The 19651-nt window shown below is 39.1% G+C and overlaps 1 protein-coding gene across 3 annotated transcripts; it reads right to left on the bottom strand.

Moving 5' to 3' along the window:
* Positions 1-3984: 3984 nt before the first annotated feature.
* Positions 3985-18961, bottom strand: LOC308095062 (uncharacterized protein). Of its 3 annotated transcripts, none has more exons than XM_080441978.1 (9): positions 18826-18961; positions 13883-14015; positions 12614-12727; positions 11957-12013; positions 11375-11512; positions 9366-9413; positions 8623-8736; positions 7132-7269; positions 3985-6711 (listed from the first exon to the last, which is right to left on the bottom strand). In XM_080441978.1, exons 2-9 carry the CDS (start codon positions 13970-13972, stop codon positions 6586-6588), a joined length of 825 nt encoding a protein of 274 aa, XP_080298104.1. In that variant the 5' UTR covers positions 13973-14015; positions 18826-18961; the 3' UTR covers positions 3985-6585. The 3 variants fall into 3 exon arrangements, with proteins under 3 accessions (XP_080298104.1, XP_080298105.1, XP_080298106.1); XM_080441979.1 differs by lacking the exon at positions 18826-18961 and adding an exon at positions 16150-16283; XM_080441980.1 differs by lacking the exon at positions 9366-9413.
* Positions 18962-19651: the final 690 nt, after the last annotated feature.

Below are 19651 nucleotides of genomic sequence, written 5' to 3'. Positions count from 1 at the left end.
AATAAACCTGCTAGTTTATCAGTAGTGGAAGAAATGCTCAGATCTTTATTTTACTCAAGTAAAAGTTTCAATTGAATTTTAAACTTGATTGTTTTTTTTTGCACATTAATAATGTAACAGTTTTGTTATTTAGTTCGTGAAGCGTGCCATAGAGTGAAAATGGAAAACATGCATGACTTCACATTGAAGGAACCACATCAAGAGAAAAAAGAAAGAAAGAAAAAAAGCTTATTTTTTTGGTCACACTTTAGCTCCACCTTTTTAAGTCAACAGATAGGTCATCAATAGGCCCCTAGCTGAGGGGGGGGGGGGGTAGAAGATTCATTCAAGTAAAAGTTTTAATACCACAATTTTATATCGAAATACTCTGATACAAGTAAAAGTTCTAAATTCAAAATTGTACCTTCAGTACCAAACATTTCTCATTAGGCAGAATTGTCTATTTCACAAAACATATTATATTATTGTAATTAGTCATGCATTCCTGTGTTAATCACTTTAATGTTGCAGCTGGTAAAGGCGGGGCTGAACCCTTTGAAGTATCCTTGAGCAAGACACTGAACCATAACTGCTCCCAATGAGCAGGTTGGTGCCTTCCAAAAATATAAATGTACAATTTACCATTTACTTTATGTGCTGCTGGGTAGCTTAACTATAGATACATCATTATTTGTGACTTAATGTATGTTTTGTATTAATAATCTAAATCTGCAAAATAACTAGTAACTAAAGCTGTCAAATAAGTGTGGTGGAGTAAAAATTTAAATAATTGAAATATTCAAGTATAAGAAACATACCTCACAATTGCACTTATACAGTACATGACTAAATGTAAGTAATTTTTTGGCCACTGGTTTTATAGGGAGTTTGTCGTGATATAGTATTTGAGTATTATACACCACAAAGCCACAGTGCTTCATAGCCAAGCTTTAGAATAAAGCTACTCTTAGTGTTTGTGGAAACAATGGACCGGAACCAGGGAGGAGTGACATCAAAACGAAGTTTCACTTCATGAGTATAATGGAAAATGAAAACTAGTCACGCCTTTACTTAATACCTATTATTACAGTGGCATTTAACCAAGTCCAAGCCACTATTGTCCAAGCCCCATTATGGTGCGACAATACTGAACAAGCAGCCCTGTTCAGAACTGCACACGCAAGTCTTTCAATGAACACTTTATTGTGGCTTGATATAACAAATTCACCGCTTTATCAGAATGTAAATGACAAAGATAAATCCTGAATGAGCCAGTGCTGAGGTGTGTTATACTACAATAGCATTCAAGGCTATTGTCCAGCATGTTATTTGAACTGTTAACAGTTATTAATCGTTCCTCCACAAACAGAAGACATGACAGAAAGGGACAAAGAATGGAGTGGACAAACTAAGAGCTTTTGAAAGGCCTGTGCACAATACAAGGTGTAACCAAATATCATTAGAAGAATCAGTGTATCCAAAGTAAACACACGCACACACACGTGCGCGAGCACACCCCACACACACCCCCACACACACCCCCACACACGCACGCACGCACGCACGCACGCACGCACGCACGCACGCACGCACGCACGCACGCACGCACGCACACACACACACACACACACACACACACACACACACACACACACACACACACACACACACACACAGACACACACAGATTCGCAGCTACGCACCACTATGCTGTCATTTTGTGCGATGATATTTCTTCTTTTTTATGTGAAGTATGTTCACACCAGAAAACTCATTGTCCACTCATTATTTCTCCATTCCTCCATTACAGTCTACACCCAGTTATGTTATTATGTATTCCTTCAATCATTCTCAATTATCAAACAAACATACTGTACATACAAAACACAAACACAACGGCCAGTGGTGAATGGTCAGCCAGTGTTTGTTGTCATTAAATCCTGAATTCAAATGTTTATTTTTTATTTTAAAAGTTTCTATTAATGTTTTATACTGTAATTGTTCATCATATTATTGTCCTTGTCAGGATCAAATAGCCTAAATATATCTCCTCTGCTATGCCCTGAAATACAGATTTTAATTATATAATGCTAGATCTTCAGGCAGAGCATGTTACGTTTGTGAGGCCTATAACATCATATAACATCGCACGTTGCATAATAACATCTTGAATCATTTTAGATAACTCTGAAGGGATATCCAATATCCACAAAATGTTTTTTTTTTTAACTGATTTTGGTTCATGCTGAATCTTCTTATTTTCCTTACTTAATTGTACGGTGGACTTTATCGTTCATTGTGAAGTCATTGTTCGTCCTTTGTATATTTCTGAAACAGGTACAATCATTGAACGTTGATTGATGAGTGTGGGAGATTAAACGTTAACTTTATTCCAATAATAGATTGAAGAGGTTTCAATCAAGACTTAATAGAATCAAGAAGGGTTTAATTTGTCATTTAATTACGAGCAGCAAAATGTTGGTGGAACATGTTCCACAGAACTGTGCTAACACAACAATACAACACAATATAATAGTAATCAAACAATAATAAAAATGAAGGTAATAATTCTGGAGGAGATAGAAAAAAGGTAGATACAGATGACAGCCGCAGGGGAAAAACTTGAGCCCCTGTGAGAGACCTCCAGTGCTTCCCATTTCATATCATCACAAACAGTCCAGGTCTAGAAAGATGTTTGTCCTTCATAATTCTCTTTGCCCTACTCAAGCACCTGCTGTCATACTGTATAACCTCCTACTGTATATATGTCCTGCAGATACGGGAGAGCTAGAGCTCCCTGGTGTGCACTCCGCCTATGTCACCACCTTCCACAGCACTTGTAGGTTCTAATGACGTGTCCTCCCCTCGCCTCCGCTCCCTCCCGTATGAGTCATGACGTGCGTCATAAACAGAAGGTGGAGTAAACACTTCCTTTATTGATGTCTTATCAGCTTTTATCAACACCGTGAACAACTAAAAGCAAATTTAGCTGATAAGCTACACATAAATAGCGAGGGATTTGCACAGGCCATGTGGATTTTGGCACCACATGCATGCTCATACAAGTTTGTTTTTGCGATGAAACAATACGTGGTCTAACAAAATGATGCTCACATGTGGAACGCAGGCTTCATGTAGCCAGCCTGTGACGTCAGCCTGCGACGTCAGCCTGCGTACGTACAATTATAAAATAATTTATAAAACGCAAACATTTTAATGGATGGAGGCAGCATGCCAGTTTGCGCTAATCGGTCAAGTGGTTTGCAAGATTAGCCCACACACGGACAGACAGACTGCGAACACAGAGACAGGCAAAACAAACAGACAGACCTATTTATAGACATATCGGCTCATACAGAGCCATGCCGGGGAACAAAATGAAGACATGAACTCAGAGAGTCATGCTAAAAAGTATTTATTCACTACAAGTGCCGGGGTTGAGGGGGTACGCTTGAAGGTGGCATGGAAGCATGTGTGGATCAGCGGAGAGGAGGCGAGCAGGCATACACGCACGGCAGTTAGTTAGTGAGTTATTATGGTTCTATGGCAGGGGGAGAGCAGGTAATGAGTCAGAGGCAAGGAGCACTGAGAATAACTTGAAAGGATAAGTGAAGTCACAGAGGTAATACTGAGATACGCTGTGAGCAGTCAAAGTACTGGTTGTGAAACAGCCAAGCTGTACAACGATGTGGTGATGAGTGGAGAGGAGACCAGAGTTTAAATAGTTGTGTCGTGTTTCTTGTATTATCTTTCTTCTGTGTGTATGTATGTCCTGTATTTTAACATTGAAAAAAAAGAAAAGGCTTGATGAATTGATGACAGACGGGTGTTTTAACTGATGGAACTGTAAACAGGTGTATACCGGAAAACAATACAATGCAATACAATACAATATACAATACATGAACCATATCCAGGATATATATTTGATGTATAGAACCTTTTATTGAAACACAGTAGTACCTTTAGCAATCATTAAATGAATGGGGAGAAAATGGAGGAGATAGATAGGCTACAGTAGACAGATAGATCGATAAATAATGACTGATGTCTTTGATATTTAAAAGTTAAAAATGTGTGTGACGACGACGACAACGGGGGGAGGGGGGATAGATATATAAGAATTATAGGGTTTAAGTGGTGAATAACTATTATTACTAATGGGTCTTGACCCTGTGGTCAATAAGTGCAACATTTTGGGGCCTGGACATTTTTTTTATAATAATAATAATAATAATACATTCTTGTGAAAAATAACAAACAAACAAACAGATATTCTGAGACACAACAGAGGAAGCGATTGAGCTAAATAGTTTGACCAGCTTTTAAAGAGAAGATCAAAGCACCATAGGGTCTGGAGAAAAGCCCAGTTCTCACGAGAAAGGCCTAAATACCTGAATACAGATATGACAGCACTGATATTGATACTGTAATTCATTAATTAAATAATTAATTACTTTGAACCCAAACGATCTCTTACACCAAACCTGCAAGATGTCACCACACAATATCCTTAGGGTAATATCCTATTGTTTGAAAAACACTGCTGTAGCCTACACATGACATGGTAGACTAAGAAACATTACAGCAGCTGTAGATACAGTATATTGCATTATGTCTATATTTTCGTGGTATTTTTGTAAATGATTATGGACATTCTGTGTTCACTACATGCAGCAGTGTCTGTGCTCAACATCAATTACCCTCCTTCGCTAACAAGACATCGCTAACGCAATAAGACATGTATATGCATAAAAAACTACAACGCTTCAACGCTTCAGTTATATATATATATATAGTTTTTTTACATTCATATAACTTTGAATACCATAACTTCTTAAACTTTCTAAATATCCTCAAATTAACATACATGTATCATCGAACATTTTAGCAGTAGTAAGTGAGGGAGCATGTTTTAGGACCATGAATAGGGAAAAGGTGTCATCTCACACTTTGGGTTTTTGGCTGCAACAAATAAAAGTAGTCTCTCACGTACAGTACAGCCACACGATTAATAATACATCAGCCTGCTGATACGTCTGGTGACATCTAAACTGGAGTAAAATTGGGTGGAAACAATTCGGAGAACCAATGCAAAGACTTTAGGGCGGTCCTTCATATTGGGACTGTGATATGATATGTTTTCACAGTAGATATGTTAGTGGTCATTTTCGCCACTGTTGTAGCCCATACATTGTTTTTTGTTACCGGACTACTGGTAGGCATAGATCTCTGATTCTTTGGCTAAGTGAGGTTGACAAAGAAACAAAGCCAACTTTCTGTGCCAAACCTAGTACAATGATTCTGCACTACATTTTGGCCTCTTTGGAAAATATTTAAAGCCTCACTATGTAACTTGTTTTTAATGAATTAAGATGTTGTCCAATCTGTATGGTAGAGTATGTTAATGTAATAACTTATACAATTGGGGTGGTTGTATTTTGTCTCCCTGTTCTTCTATTGAGACATTTAGATCGTGTCAAAGGTCAGGTCTCACCTAGACACAGGATCTGACACATTTTTACCTGATGGTCAAGATTCAATTTATCTCCTGAGCAAGCAGGCAGGCTCTATTAGCTCAATGGTAAAAATGTCAGCACTTGTACAGGAAACTGGGGTAGAAGACGAAAGTTACATAGTGCAGCTTTAATATAAGCCTATAGAATTTGACATTTTGTTCTATGTCATAATTCACACACGTAAATATCTCAACTGTGAATTGTGGAGCCATAGTGAGCTTAAACATTATTAACCCTCTATTAATCGGGTGGGTTGTTCAAAAATCGTTAAATGTTGATGTGTGGATATATCTTCCTCTATTTGCTACAGAGCAAGCTACTGATTTTCTTAATTTATTGTAAATCTGTGGTAGGAGCACATGTCAGAGGTAAACTTGTGGTTGGTCTAGAACACGATGACACCATTCCTGTAGCACTAGCGATATGGACCCTTTCCCCAACATCCATTCTGACAGGTAAACACACCTCAAGTTTACTTACTGTTAAAGGAGCATGTCACCCATTTTCAACCTTATATTCATATACTGTAGTTGGTCCTCATTAATGCTCATTATAAGATGGCACCATTTCTGTCGGCTCACTCTGTGTCTCAGAGGAGGGCATGTGGACAGTTCAGAAACCTGCCTACCAATGACATCATCGGTGGGGATTCCAAGCTAATAGAAACAACAGTCTTTCCTCTTCCTGGTAAGTTTGCGTGATGAAATAGAAGCCAGTGTTCTTGCATCAATAAACAATGAATACATAAAATAAGTTTTAAATCTTGTTTGAAATGACCATGATGACATTTGTAGGCACATCTTGGAACCATCCAGACACAGAGCACACAGAGACACAGAGCAATGAGAGTATGTAGACAGAAATACCACTGTCACATAGTGAGCATTTGTGAGGACCTGTGTGTGTGTGTGTGTGTGTGTGTGTGTGTGTGTGTGTGTGTGTGTGTCGTTGAGGTGTTCCTGTGCCTGTATGTTATGAAGTGGAACCTTACAGGAGCTGTCCATGCTGCGACATTGCTGTTCCTTCTCACCACCACTATAAAATAAACAGGATTTTAAATACACAGTTGGGGCGGAGGGGCGGGGGTTCAGGGTTCTGTAGCGATGATCTCAATTTCAATGGGCTCCACCTGCGGTTCAGTAGGTGGGGTGGTGGCTTCTTCCTCCACCTCCATCTGCTCCAAGTCTGGCTCTGTCACAACTACTGCCACCTGCTGGGGAGGCAGAGAGAGACAACTTACAAAGTGTGTCGATCATCACTTTTAGTATTGACTCGGTTCCACAGATAAACATTGTGAAAATAGCCGAACTACTGCGAGGCGTTGTGAGCTTGAAGATAGGCTATTTTCACAATGTTTGCCTCTTTCTTACGTAATATTTGACAATTTAGCCAATTTGGTATTACAAAGGTCTTAAAAGTCATTGAATTGTAACTTTAGAAATGTGCAGATACCCACACTTATACTGTAACTGTATGTTGCTTTTTTTAGTGAGAAAACAATGTTGCACATTAAGCTAATCATCTGGGGACCCCCCCAAAACAATTTGGGACCCCCCTGGAGATCCCGATCCCCCCAGTTTGGGAACCACTGGTGTATAGTAACAGGGTGTCCTCTATGGACCATCAGGGTTACCTGTGGTCCTGCAGGCTGCACCACAGGGGACTGAACCACAGGAGATGCAGCCGGCATGGCTGCAGCAGCTGTAGCAGCCTGCACTGCAGGGACGGCTGGAGGGCGAGTCTGAGGATAGGCCGGCCGCTGGCTGGAAGCCTGCAAGGATGAATGAAACAGTGTGTAACATCACTTGCTAATGAAGAGCCATGGTAGCAGAACTTAGACACAGATATGTTTTTGATTTGTGGCTAAACTTAGAAAAAAACTGAAATAAAAACCACCAAAACAACCTAGACTTATTAATTAACTTGAATAGCAAAAGCTAGCGTCATGGGGTGAACGTTTGCCGATCTACAAGATCACTACATGTTGCGATGCGTCGTCAGATTGTAAAACTGCTATATTTGGCAAAGACATTTGGTGTAGACAGAGCGGAATACTATAGTGGAATAGTGCAGAATAGTGTAGAGTGGAATACCCTGGGGGACCCATCAACAAAGTATTCGATTTTTAAGTCTGACGTCATTTTGTATTCCGACGTCACTTCCGGGTCCAAGAGGCATCAAGCGCCGTCCACTCTTCATTGTAAACAAACATGTTGGAACCCGTAAAACTTTTTACAATAACCTCCTTTTTCAGAAATGAACCATTGAGGGTTAAAAAGGGTCTTAAAGGACAACTTTGTTTTTTTACAACCAAGGTTTATATTTTAGCTTGTAATTAAAGTAAATAAAAGATGAGTGTTCTTTTTTTTTCATTTACTGCTTTCTATAGTTTTAGCAATTTTCGCGATATTTTTTACAGTGGGCGGGGGCATTCTGTCTGGTGGCTAAATATGCCTTTTTTACACAATAAAAAAGGTCCTGTGGTCTTTGATGGCCAGATGTGAGTTATTGGGGGCTAGAAGAGCTACTGTAAATAATAATAAAGAAAACGCCAGGTTATTGCGTAAAAAAAAGACATATTTAGCCACCGGACAGAATGCCCCCGCCCACTGTAAAAAAGATTGCGAAAATTGCTAAAACTATAGAAAGCAGTACATTTAAAAATTTTAACACTCATCTTTTATTTACTTTAATTACAATCTAAAACATAAACCTTGGTTGTAAAAAAACAAAGTTGTCCTTTAATGCTAATATCCTAGACAGTGAAAAGTAGACTAATATATGTATGTATATACATATTTATTATATGATTATTATTATTATATTATTCATTTTTTATATTTATGTACAGATCCTTTTTTATAGATATATATCAAATAACCATTTCCTCTTCTCTTTGTCATTGCCAGGAAAGCGGTAGAATGACACTTAAGTCGTTATTTTAGTCTCAGATCTGTTAACAAAGCGAGAGACACAGCACTGCACATATTGGGAAAACACACACCTGGAAGTTGTTCTGACGGGCGCATACGTCACGGCTTAACAACAGAATAGGGTTTAAGTGGTTAAAACAGAAAACAATTAAATGAAAAAATACGTTTTTGTGGGGTGCATGTGGACTCACCTGGGTTCCACCAGCAGCCATGACGCTGAGTCCAAACATCATGGCGGTGATACAGAGCAGAAGCTCCAGGACCAAGAAGATCACCAGGGTTCCCAGGATGCCGTCGATCAACAGCTAACCACAACCATCCACAAGAAGAGACACATATCAATCATTGTGGACATACGGTGTAGCTCTGTGCATAACTGTAGTTTGGGGTTTCCAGGAGGTGGAATACCCATTTCCTTTTCTGGTTGATTTTCCCATAGCTGCGTATGATAGTAGCAGTTTTGAGTCAGCAACACATTGGTGACTGTTTGAAGGTGTTATGTGTTTATGTGTTTCTTGTTCAAATCTCCTGCCGAGTCAATTCATCAAAGCTATGAGAAAATGAACCAGGGCAGTAAATGGGTATGCCATCCTCTGGAAACCCTGGACTACAGAACCTACTGTATTGTTGCTTGTGAGAATGTGCACATTTGTCAATATCAGCATTCAAAAAGAAACATTTAATGTGACTGAAGTTCAGTGACAATAATAAACATTTGTTTTTCCTTGTTTATAGCTACATAATTATCATGTAGGTATAAAAACAAAATACAAACATGTTGTTTATTTTTACACAGCCAACACCAGTCATGATGTATAGGTTCAGGGCATGTCTTTCTCTTACAATACATTTCACAAGACTACTCAAGAGTCCTGAATAATGCAATTAATTTGGATTAAAACATGAAGTATTGCTTGATAAGAGCATCACTTACTTTACACTTTTGCTCGATCAGCTCAGTGCATTTCCTGAAACAATGTTGCTGTAGACAAAGAGATATGGGATCTGTTTTTTTTTATTTTTAAATCATGTTCTAATGTACATTATTATGGATTTGATTCAACTAAATTTAAAGTGTATTCATTCAGTAAATGTTCTTCAAAAGAGTACAATTCCTAAAACAACAAAAATAAACAACTATGTATGTTTTATGTTCCGTTCTTCAATCAAATATTAGGGAGATGTCTTTCCTTAAAGCTTTCTACCACATATATGAAGATGGTTTCTGATTTCAAAATAGCTCCCACTTAACAATGATTTAGTGACTGTGGTCAAAGATCTACCATGGATCTACTGTATCAGGCCAACCTTTATCTCATTTATTAAGTGTCTCATCAATGATACATGCCATTTGCTGTTGATTATAGTGATTGATAATTGTATTTATGTAACCCTTTGCTGTAAGTTAAAGGGTCAATTTGGTGATTTAACTACTTAAGTTAATTGTGACAAATAGAAAGAATAGCCAATGTACGTACAAGGTCACAACTTACAACTCACAACTCCCTGACAATTAATTAATTAATTAATGGGCATGCCATTAATTAATGATATGCCCAAAATAGTGACGCCAGCTAATGTTCCATGCAGGTCCAAGCACTACAGATATGCAAGACACAAATAATATATAGGCATGAAGTCACCAAACTAACCATTTAACAAGAATAAACACTTTACGGAGCAGGAAGCTTTTGTACATAATACAAATTATAAAGAGGGAGCTAAGATGAAATGTTGAAACTGAAAGCCCTGTATGCACAGTATGCTGCAATGTACTGTATTGTGCAATGAGTGTAATTGTATTTTAAGTCATTCTCAAATCCATGAATTTATTGATACCTATTTTTAGATTACACACATGATTGTCAGAATTTGATACAAATTGTTTTATATTGAACAGAATAGCATGTGTGAATTGTCCTACATGGAAACATTGTTTCATTCTTGCACCAGGCAAATGTGTGTAGTTGGACTTTGAACAGTAAATTATTATCATTTTTTACTATAATTCTTCAAAAGGGTATACTGATGAGACCTTAAATTTCATCACATCAATTGTTTTAATCAATCTGAATGCAGATGTGCACAAAATACTATCGCTTGACTTGGAGGCAGAGATTTGAATTCTGCATCTTTGACCACAGTAATAGATTAAGTGGGACTATATTAAAAACAACAGTGGTTGATTCAAGTCTAACATGCCTGCATCTGCTAAATTAGCCCACAGCAGGCTGTCCCACTTCCCTTAAAATACTCAATATGTTTTGACCTTGTAAAATAATTCATTCAATCCTCACACAATTATGGTCTTTTGCTTTCATTGCATATCAGATTGACCAATTGGACCAATGCAATGAATGTTGATCCTATACTATAGTCATCATCAAACTGTGTGAGGTTCAGCCCATTGTGTTGACATGCTGTGGAATTAGTTGTATTTGTGCACCCAATTTCACGTGGGTGCACTTAAAGTATTTAGCTGTACCCCATCCTTACGCTAAATGCTCCCTGACTGCTGTCTTAGTTTTCAACTCTTATTATCACCATGGCTTAAATGTGTGAAGTGTGATCATAACATATTTGGATCCAGAGATTACCGTAGTAGACATTAGTCTGTTTTTTTAAATTATTTTTTTATGATCTTCTAATCCGGTCTAGAAAGAATCAGTCAATATAGGCATGATCTGTGCTCCCTAACTCCTCTCAGAGTGGTACAACCTGTGAAATCTTATGAATCCAGCACGTTTCTTCAATTACTTCACTGAATGATTTGTTTGGTATGTCCATGTTTTATTCTAAGAAGAATATGGAGTATGGACACTGGAAACGCTGAAAAAAACTCCTATTTTATTGCTGTCAGCAATAAGGTACAGTGGAGCTTTTTTCAGCATCCAGTGTGCAGGACCCAGACCTCCATGCCCATAAGGCTTATGAAGTGTTTACCACAGCGTGTAGCTCCAGCCTGCGGCAGTGTTCACAGTGGTAGGAGTCCTGGCGGTACGGCAGGTGTTTGGACATCAGGCCCAGGGCGGCCGTCGCAAACGCAGCACTGATCAGATGCAGCACCAGCACAACTTTCACCTACACAAGTCACACAAAAAGCTCATATACATTACAGTACATTACAGTGAGTATCAAATGTCTTCTATTGTCAGTCTAACTATCAATCAATCAATCAATCAATCAATCAATCAATCAATCAATCAATCAATCAATCAATCAATCAATCAATTAACACTAATTAATCATTGCCGACACAGCAATTATATAAAGTGTGGCATAGCATTACTTATTAGTAAACTATAATTGTTTACTAACGTATTATTATTCTGTCATACATAGGCATACTCAATCAATCAATCAATCAAATTATTTGAATAATTAACGACTTATTCAACTACTTATTAAGCCCTGTTTTATACCTTGGCTACTCAAAAACACAATTGTACAAGCTGACAATGGTATACATTTATTTTAGGACAACATGGTAAATGTAAATATCATTGTTCTGTCATTAAAACTCACCCAGAAGAGAGATGGAAACCTCCCACTGTGGACCAGCACTGAACCAGACAACGTCACCTGTACATCACAATGAAACGTTTTACAACAACAACAACAACAACAACAACAACAACAACAACAACAACAACAACAACAACAACAACAACCACCACCACAACCACAACCACAGCAACAATAATAATAATAATAATAATAATAATAATAATAATAAACTGAGCTTATAGCGGTTATGACACAAATCTTGACAAATAAGAGACTACACTAAAATCTGTAATAAAATAATAATTACAAATAATTCTAAAAACAAGGGGGTGGACCACCACAAAAAAGGTTTAAAAGAAGGCTTCCCTGTAAAAACTGAGAAGGTTTTAAGGTGAATAAGCTGAAATTAAACAAAATGGAGGAAAAAAAGAATGTGGATCACTAGGCCTATACTGTATACGGATTGCTGCTGTATGACAGTGGTTCTCTTTTTAATTTCAAGGACCTCCAGTTTGGTATGCATTAGACCACTGACCCCCATAACTCTGAGAGTGTACAAAGTACAAAGTGTGTGTGTGTGTGTGTGTGTGTGTGTGTGTGTGTGTGTGTGTGTGTGTGTGTGTGTGTGTGTGTGTGTGTGTGTGTGTGTGTGTGTGTGTGTGTGTTGTCACTGACCTGGACCACAACGATGAGGAACAGAGCCACGTCTCCGGTGAAGTGGACCTCATGGATCTGCAGGACTGAGGCACTCAGACACAGGATGAGAGCTCCGATGATGATCTGGATGGCCTGGGAGGAGATATAATGATGTATGAACTAGGTGTATGTATAGGGACCTCTGACATAGACCTGCTGCACATATAAACAGAGCTGCCAACACATTTTAAATATGAGTTTTTTTTTGTATAGGCCTGCTATTTAAATCGTTTTAGGAAAAATGCTGCTAATTGTCCCAAAAGTGACTGCAAAAGATTGCTGCTATTTGTTTAAAAAAGATGTATACCCTGTATAACATTTATATATAACATTTACTGTATATCTCCAGCTAACTCCAAAATGTGCATTTTTCAGGAAATGACAAGAACAAAACAAAAAGTGGAGTTTTTGTTCATCATTGATAAGAACAGCTGAATGGACCTCCAAGCTCACAATGAGGTTGGCGGTCAAAAGGGGGTGGAGCCTGGAGTCAGCAAAACCAGCTAACTCCACCCCACTTTGGTGGACTTAGCTGGTTTAGCAGAAAGTTTGAGGATCCAATGGAGTTAGCTGGTTTTGTCAGAAGTGCTTTTTAATGCTTTTAATTTTTTCAATATTTTTTTTACCAACACACAGACGTAAAGGGTGTTCAATGGCCCTGATTTATGGGAAAAAATGCAAAAGCGTCAAAATGGAGTTACAGTAGCTGGTTTCTGCCGGACATCAACGATGTATAACATCCAATGAGACCTAGCTCTGTTTAACACGATGCTGTACCCCCTCCAACTGTACGCACTTTCCCCATGTTTTTCTTAAATTGTTTTATAATGGTTTGACACTTGCTTTGGCAATGTGAACGTACAGTATGTTTTCTCATGCCAATAAAGCTCATTTGAATTTAATTGGCGTGCGTGCGTGCGTGCGTGCGTGCGTGTGTGCGTTACATCTTCCATACAAGTACACAGGAGTGCAATTCTTTGGTTTTGGTTCCTCAACATTGTAGCAGCAACAACAACAATAACACAGAAATAATTACGCATATAGCAACAACAGTAAGAAAGAGAATAAGCGTGTTCATAGCACGCTTGGAGAAGATGCTGTGTGCATGGTTCCTATGATGTGCTACTTACATTATGTGTACTTTTACACAGCGTGCACACACATCAGTGCAGTCTTGACTCTTGTGCGGTGCAGTGTATGTGGCGTGTTTAAGGAGTGCAGTGGAAGCCATGAATGAGGTTAGCTCACCCCGAGTGTTTTGGGTTCCATCCGGTGGTAAGAATCCACCTGTCCCGGGGACAGAGTGGACACCGGGGGCGCCATGTCCTTCGCCATCATCTTGGAGTCGCTCGTCTAGCGGAAGGAAATGTGACTTGACTTCCTGTTTAACACACAATGAACAACAGAACAGAGAAAATCTAAAATATAACTTATATATGGAGCATTACATTTTACAAAATCACAGTAAAAAAGAAATGACAACATCACAGTTATCAAGGCAGCAAAACAGTACAGTCATACTGTATTAAGTTGAATATCAACACAATCAGTTTGTGTCATCTTTAATAGATTTTTTCCAGAGTATGTTTCGTTTTTCCAGAATTTGATATCTTTGAACCAACACACTCCAAAGTAATTGGGTGATTTGTAGGCACAGCGTTAGCCTTGTTGGTTATTCATGACATTTGTAAAGATCTTGTACACAAGACATGTGCTCACACCAGTGGTTCTCAAAGCAGGTTCTGGGGACCCTCAGGGGTCCTTGAGGGGGTTTCAGGGGGTCCCCAGCAAAATTAGTTGATATAACACCAAAATTTGTTTCACCACTATAACCCTATTGTATGCTTCAGCTATAGATTCCCTAGAACAAAATAGTTTCAGATGGGGGTCCACGGCCATCAATTTGGGGGCCCTGGACATGGAAATGTTTGAGAACCACTGGCCTAGGCAGCACAGAGATAATATGGTGAAGCACGGCATTCTTTCATTCTTTCAACATCCACTCTTTTTTCTTAGAATGGGTTCAATTCACAATAGTCAGGGAAATATGTGAAAAAGTTGTTCGCTTCTGGCAGAAAGTGTGAAATTTTGTTCGGACCAAGGGCGGACCAAAGGGTTTGCCGCCATCTTGAATTCCAACATGGCCGCTATGACAAAACTTAAGATGTTTGTTAGTTCTGAATCCCATAGAAAACAACAATAATATTTGGTGTTTTTTTACTTTACATAGCATGCTGCTTTGTTGTTGGTAAGTGATATTCAACCCACTGTTCTTTAAACCCCCAAACACTACACAACAACGAGGTCAAAAGTACATTTAACAGAGTTTCAAAGTACAATATAAGAGTGTATTTGCCAAAATAGAAGTACTGTTATCATTTTATTGTGTACTGTTTAGCTATGGGATTTTTTTCTCCCCTCTATTTTTGTCTCCGCCAGGCCGAACGGCATGGCGAGAGAGTATGTTTTCGCCCCTGTCCGTCCGTCCGTCCGTCCGTGTGTGTGTGTGTGTGTGTGTGTCCGTCCTTTCTGTGTGTTAGCAGCTAATCTCCGGCACCGTTGGCCCGGTCGCTCCGAAACTGTGCACACACACTCCCTGGATTTTTCCACATGGGCCTGTTATAGCGCCACCAGGAGGCCAATTTGTGCAAAACCCATTTTATTACATTACTCCTACAGATTTTATCCAAACGTCATGCAAATCGGTACACAGTATCTCTATAGTCATGTGATCAACACGAATCTGTCCGATTTCCCATTTTCCATCCTCATTGCCTATGGTTGGCTTCCAAAGTTTGCAGGATTGGTCCGTTTTGAACAAAAAGCCTCAAACTATGCACGCAGCTTGCGATTTCCGTGAATTTTCACACGCACATTCCCACTAGGCCGAGCAAGAAATGCCACCCTTTTCACATTGGCCTGTTATAGCGCCACCAGCAGGTCTAATTTAGCAAAACACATTTTTGGAACAAAATGCCTCAAATCATGAATGCAGTGTCTGATTGCCGTGAAAGACCTAAGAATAAATGGCACCCTTTTCACATTGGCCTATTATAGCGCCACCAGGAGGCCAGAATAACGTACCTGACCTGGTGGAGACCTGTGCTCCGAGGAGCACTTTTTCTAGTTTAACAGTAGGTTACTATTTATCTCCATTTCCCCCTCATTTTATAGTGTACTGTTCTATTTGTTTTAACAGTAGGCTACTATATTTTCTTCCATCATTTATAGTGTACTGTTTAGCTATGTTTTCTCTATCTTAACATTGATCATTTGACAATTCTTTGGTATCCTTAATTCATTTTGGTATTTAAAATTTTTCCCATTTATTCCCCTATTTTTAACAGTATTTCTATTTTGGCAAATACACACTTCTATTGTACTTTGAAACTATGTTATTATGTACTTTTGACCTCAGTACTATTTTGGCAAATAAACTCTTCTATTGTACTTTTGACCTCGTTGCTGTGTCATGTTTGGGAGTTTAAAGAACAGTGGGTTAAATATACACTTACCAACAACAAAGCAGCATGCTAACACAAATCCTAATTCAGGTGCGCACTCGTCCAGGTGCCCACTCATCTGACCTGACCAGTTACCGCTTGAAAGACTGCTCTCTTCACATGTTGACGAAGTGCCTCCTTTGTCGGTGGAATATTTTCCACTTTGCGATTTCTATGAGCAAATAGCTGCTTGGGTGCCTCGTTCACTTTCTTCAGAGGAGTTCTTCTGTACAGGACAACAAAGAACCTCTCTATTTCATCCATACAGTATCATCATTTGTTACTTCTGCCGCTGCGTGTGAGAGATGAAGAAGACTTTCTCCAAACTTTTTCCCATGTCCAAATGCCAACCACAGTTCACAACCATTCATGACACTTGCCATTGCAATAGCCAACACAACCACATCTGTGCCCGTTGCATGAATGTCGACACTTCTGTAACCCTGCTGGTAGCGTGCCAGGCATGTAGCAACATTCGTGAATCAGCCTCTTCATGTGTAGCCTACATGGTTGAAGTTGAAAAACATCTTCTTCATGGGTTGTGAGAAGTGTTTTCCCATCTGGAACAAGTACAACCATTATTTCCAGAGCAGCTGCGAGGAAGCCGAATAATGTCTTCTTGTTGGAATCTACACGAAGGAAGCTGCTCCAGTTTCGTGGCACAGATGTCTGTTCAGTCACATGGAGTGGTATGCCGGTGCCACAACCAAGCCTGGTTCCTTCCTTGAGACTGTCGGTTCTATACGTGTCCCACACCACATCAACACGCATCACAGTCTCCTCGTTCAACTTTCGTGCAATGTACGAAAGGAACTGTTGCTGTACATAGTCACTAAATGTACTGACCACACTGTTACATTTCTTAGGCTCTAACTGATGGACTAAGGCAGCGCTATCAAAAATACAAACTACTCTTTTGGGGGTATCACCAGGACGTGGTGCTAAAGTTTCCAAACAGGGCAAGAGATCAGCTTTACTGATTGGTGGGCACATTGTATTGATACCTTCAGCCAAAGCACTCGTGTTCAAAGAATATGTCAAGATCACCATCTCTAGCTTGGCAAGCAATGTAGCTTGGAAAACAGCTGCACGTCACTTTTCATACTTGTTATCTTCACCTGAGACTTTGATGATGTTTTCCTCAGCTTTGATTTGAACAGAGGTAGATTGTTCTTTGCAATGTTATCATAGAAATTGACAGAAGGATCCTTGATTCGCTTCTCCACAAAGCCATCAAATTGTGTTTTGCCAATGTCCTCCACAGATCGCACTGTGGCTACCACGTCATGATCGGTTAGTTTACCCGGATTTTCAACACAGAATAGAGACACTATAGGGTTCAAGTAGTTCAATTGTTCTTTGTCAAGGGAATGAATTGGGAGGGGAATTGACGTGCATTGTATTGTGTTGTGTTATATAATTGATATGTGTTAAACAGTGGAGGATATAGGGTTAATTGATAGGAGCATGAGTTGGTTGGAGACACGTACCTGACCTGTGTGGTGTTAAATAAAAAAAAAGAGTATTCCTAACAAAGGTTGTTGTCATGACTTAGATCAGAAGGTCATTACAATACATAATCTATCTTTCTCCAAAGCATCTGCAGCCAATGATGAATCCCTTATTCCCTTAGTTTAAAAAGGGCAATGCATTAGCATAAATGTACTCCATAACATAGTACAAGCTTTAAGAAGGCAAATGATTGAAATGTGAGTGGAAAATACCTATATTTTACCATTATATGGTGTCATGCAACAATATGTTTGTAATTAAATAATGATTTGAGTGTATGCTTCTGTATAGGCCTATGTTTCAGTATAGAAGAGGGGAGGGGGACCTCCAGTGGTTACTTTGACTGGTTACATTGTTTTTATTTACACTGACTGAATGGAGCTCTCATTTTATAGAAATCAAGAGGTAAACATTAATTTCAAATAGCAAACATAATGATGTAGGCCTACCAGTATAGCCTATATACTTAAATCAGTTAAATCATAGGCCTACACGGGGAAAAAAAGGAATTTAAGGAAACTGGATTAAAAAAAAAAAGCCTTTTTCTACCTGTATTCTGTATTCTTGAAAACAATTTAAAAGGCAAAGATTTAAAGGAACCAGTCCAATTTGACTTCTGATTTAATCATCCTACTTTATCCCATAGGCCTATAGGCTACATATTGGAATCATCTACTTTTCAACAATAATCTAATAATCTTTAAACAAAGCACTATAAATCAAGCAGTATGTGGAAGTTAAATATAGGTACAATTGATCAGAAACATTACATTAACATGCAACCAATCATCTGTTCTTAGAGACATATTGCTGCTTCATGGCAGTAGGCCTACATTCACCTTAAGAGGATAAATCAGCTTCAGGACCACGCAGTCCGTTTTTGGCAAGTCTCCAGGCACACTGCGCCACCATACAGCATGAACCTGACTCCATGTCTGACTTCATCTCACAACTTAACCAATAATTCAACAATAGCCTAACTAAACTGAACAGAAATAGCAGAGCCTATAGATGCCAAGAACTCTCATTTATTTGATATTATTTGTACCCATGATTAAATGTTGTAAAGGAATTCACGATATGCAGCCTATACCTTCATCATCAACATCGTCATCATCATCATCGGCATCATCACGTCCCATAGTTTTAACATAAACACAAATATCTCTGTCTTACCTCTGGATCAGATAAGCAGGTATGTCTTTAATCCTGTCACATAAATCGGTGTATTCTAGTCCTTTAGATGACAGTGGCAGCTATTTGGGTGACAAATAACAGGCTAAACACAGCAGTCAGTGGGTGTGTGTGCGGGTCGCCAACGGGACGTTATTTCACTGCAGTAGAAAGATGCGCTGCAGCGGAGCGGCTCGTTTATTCTCCGTCGTACGCGGGTGTCGCTCGCCCCTAGCTCTGGTCCATAGCGTTTAGTGAGTTATCTCTCTAACGCTCTGCCAGGCGCAATGCTATTCTCGTAGACTGAAAATTACACTAGTGTGCAAGGTCTCCGTCTTTAGTCATAAATAAACAAAACTATTTTGCCACTCACCGAAACAAAGGCTGTTTTGTGTTGTTGAAAGTCTATTCTCCACGGTGGAAAGCCTCCCAGCACCCCACCTTCTCTGTATAATACTCTTTTTGGGGCAGAAAATTAAGTATGTCCACCAGATGGAAATTATTCTATTTACTCCACTGCGCCCTCTACAGATCTGGTCAATGGTAATTTATATTGACCAGATCTGTAGAGGGCGCAGTGGAGCAAATAAAATAATATTTTGTAGTGCAGACAGAGGAATGTTCAGTCATGAGCAGAGCTAGCTCGACCCAATATAACTGCAAACTGACATCGCGACGCGTTGTCAGCTTGTAGATCTTTTTTTGTTTTTGTTTTGTTTTTTAAGCTCCAGCCCCCCCCCTCCTCTTCTTCATTAGAATCGCGTATGCATAGCAACACAGTCAGTGCATCCTAACAGTGCAAGACAAATGTTTTTGTCTTACCAGCTAA

Source organism: Gymnoscopelus braueri (genome assembly GCF_963280865.1).
Source record: "Gymnoscopelus braueri genome assembly, chromosome: 11".
In the NCBI taxonomy this organism is placed as follows: Eukaryota; Metazoa; Chordata; class Actinopteri; order Myctophiformes; family Myctophidae; genus Gymnoscopelus; species Gymnoscopelus braueri.
Note: the sequence above shows the minus strand (reverse complement) of the source record. Positions and strands in the feature narration are given on the sequence as shown.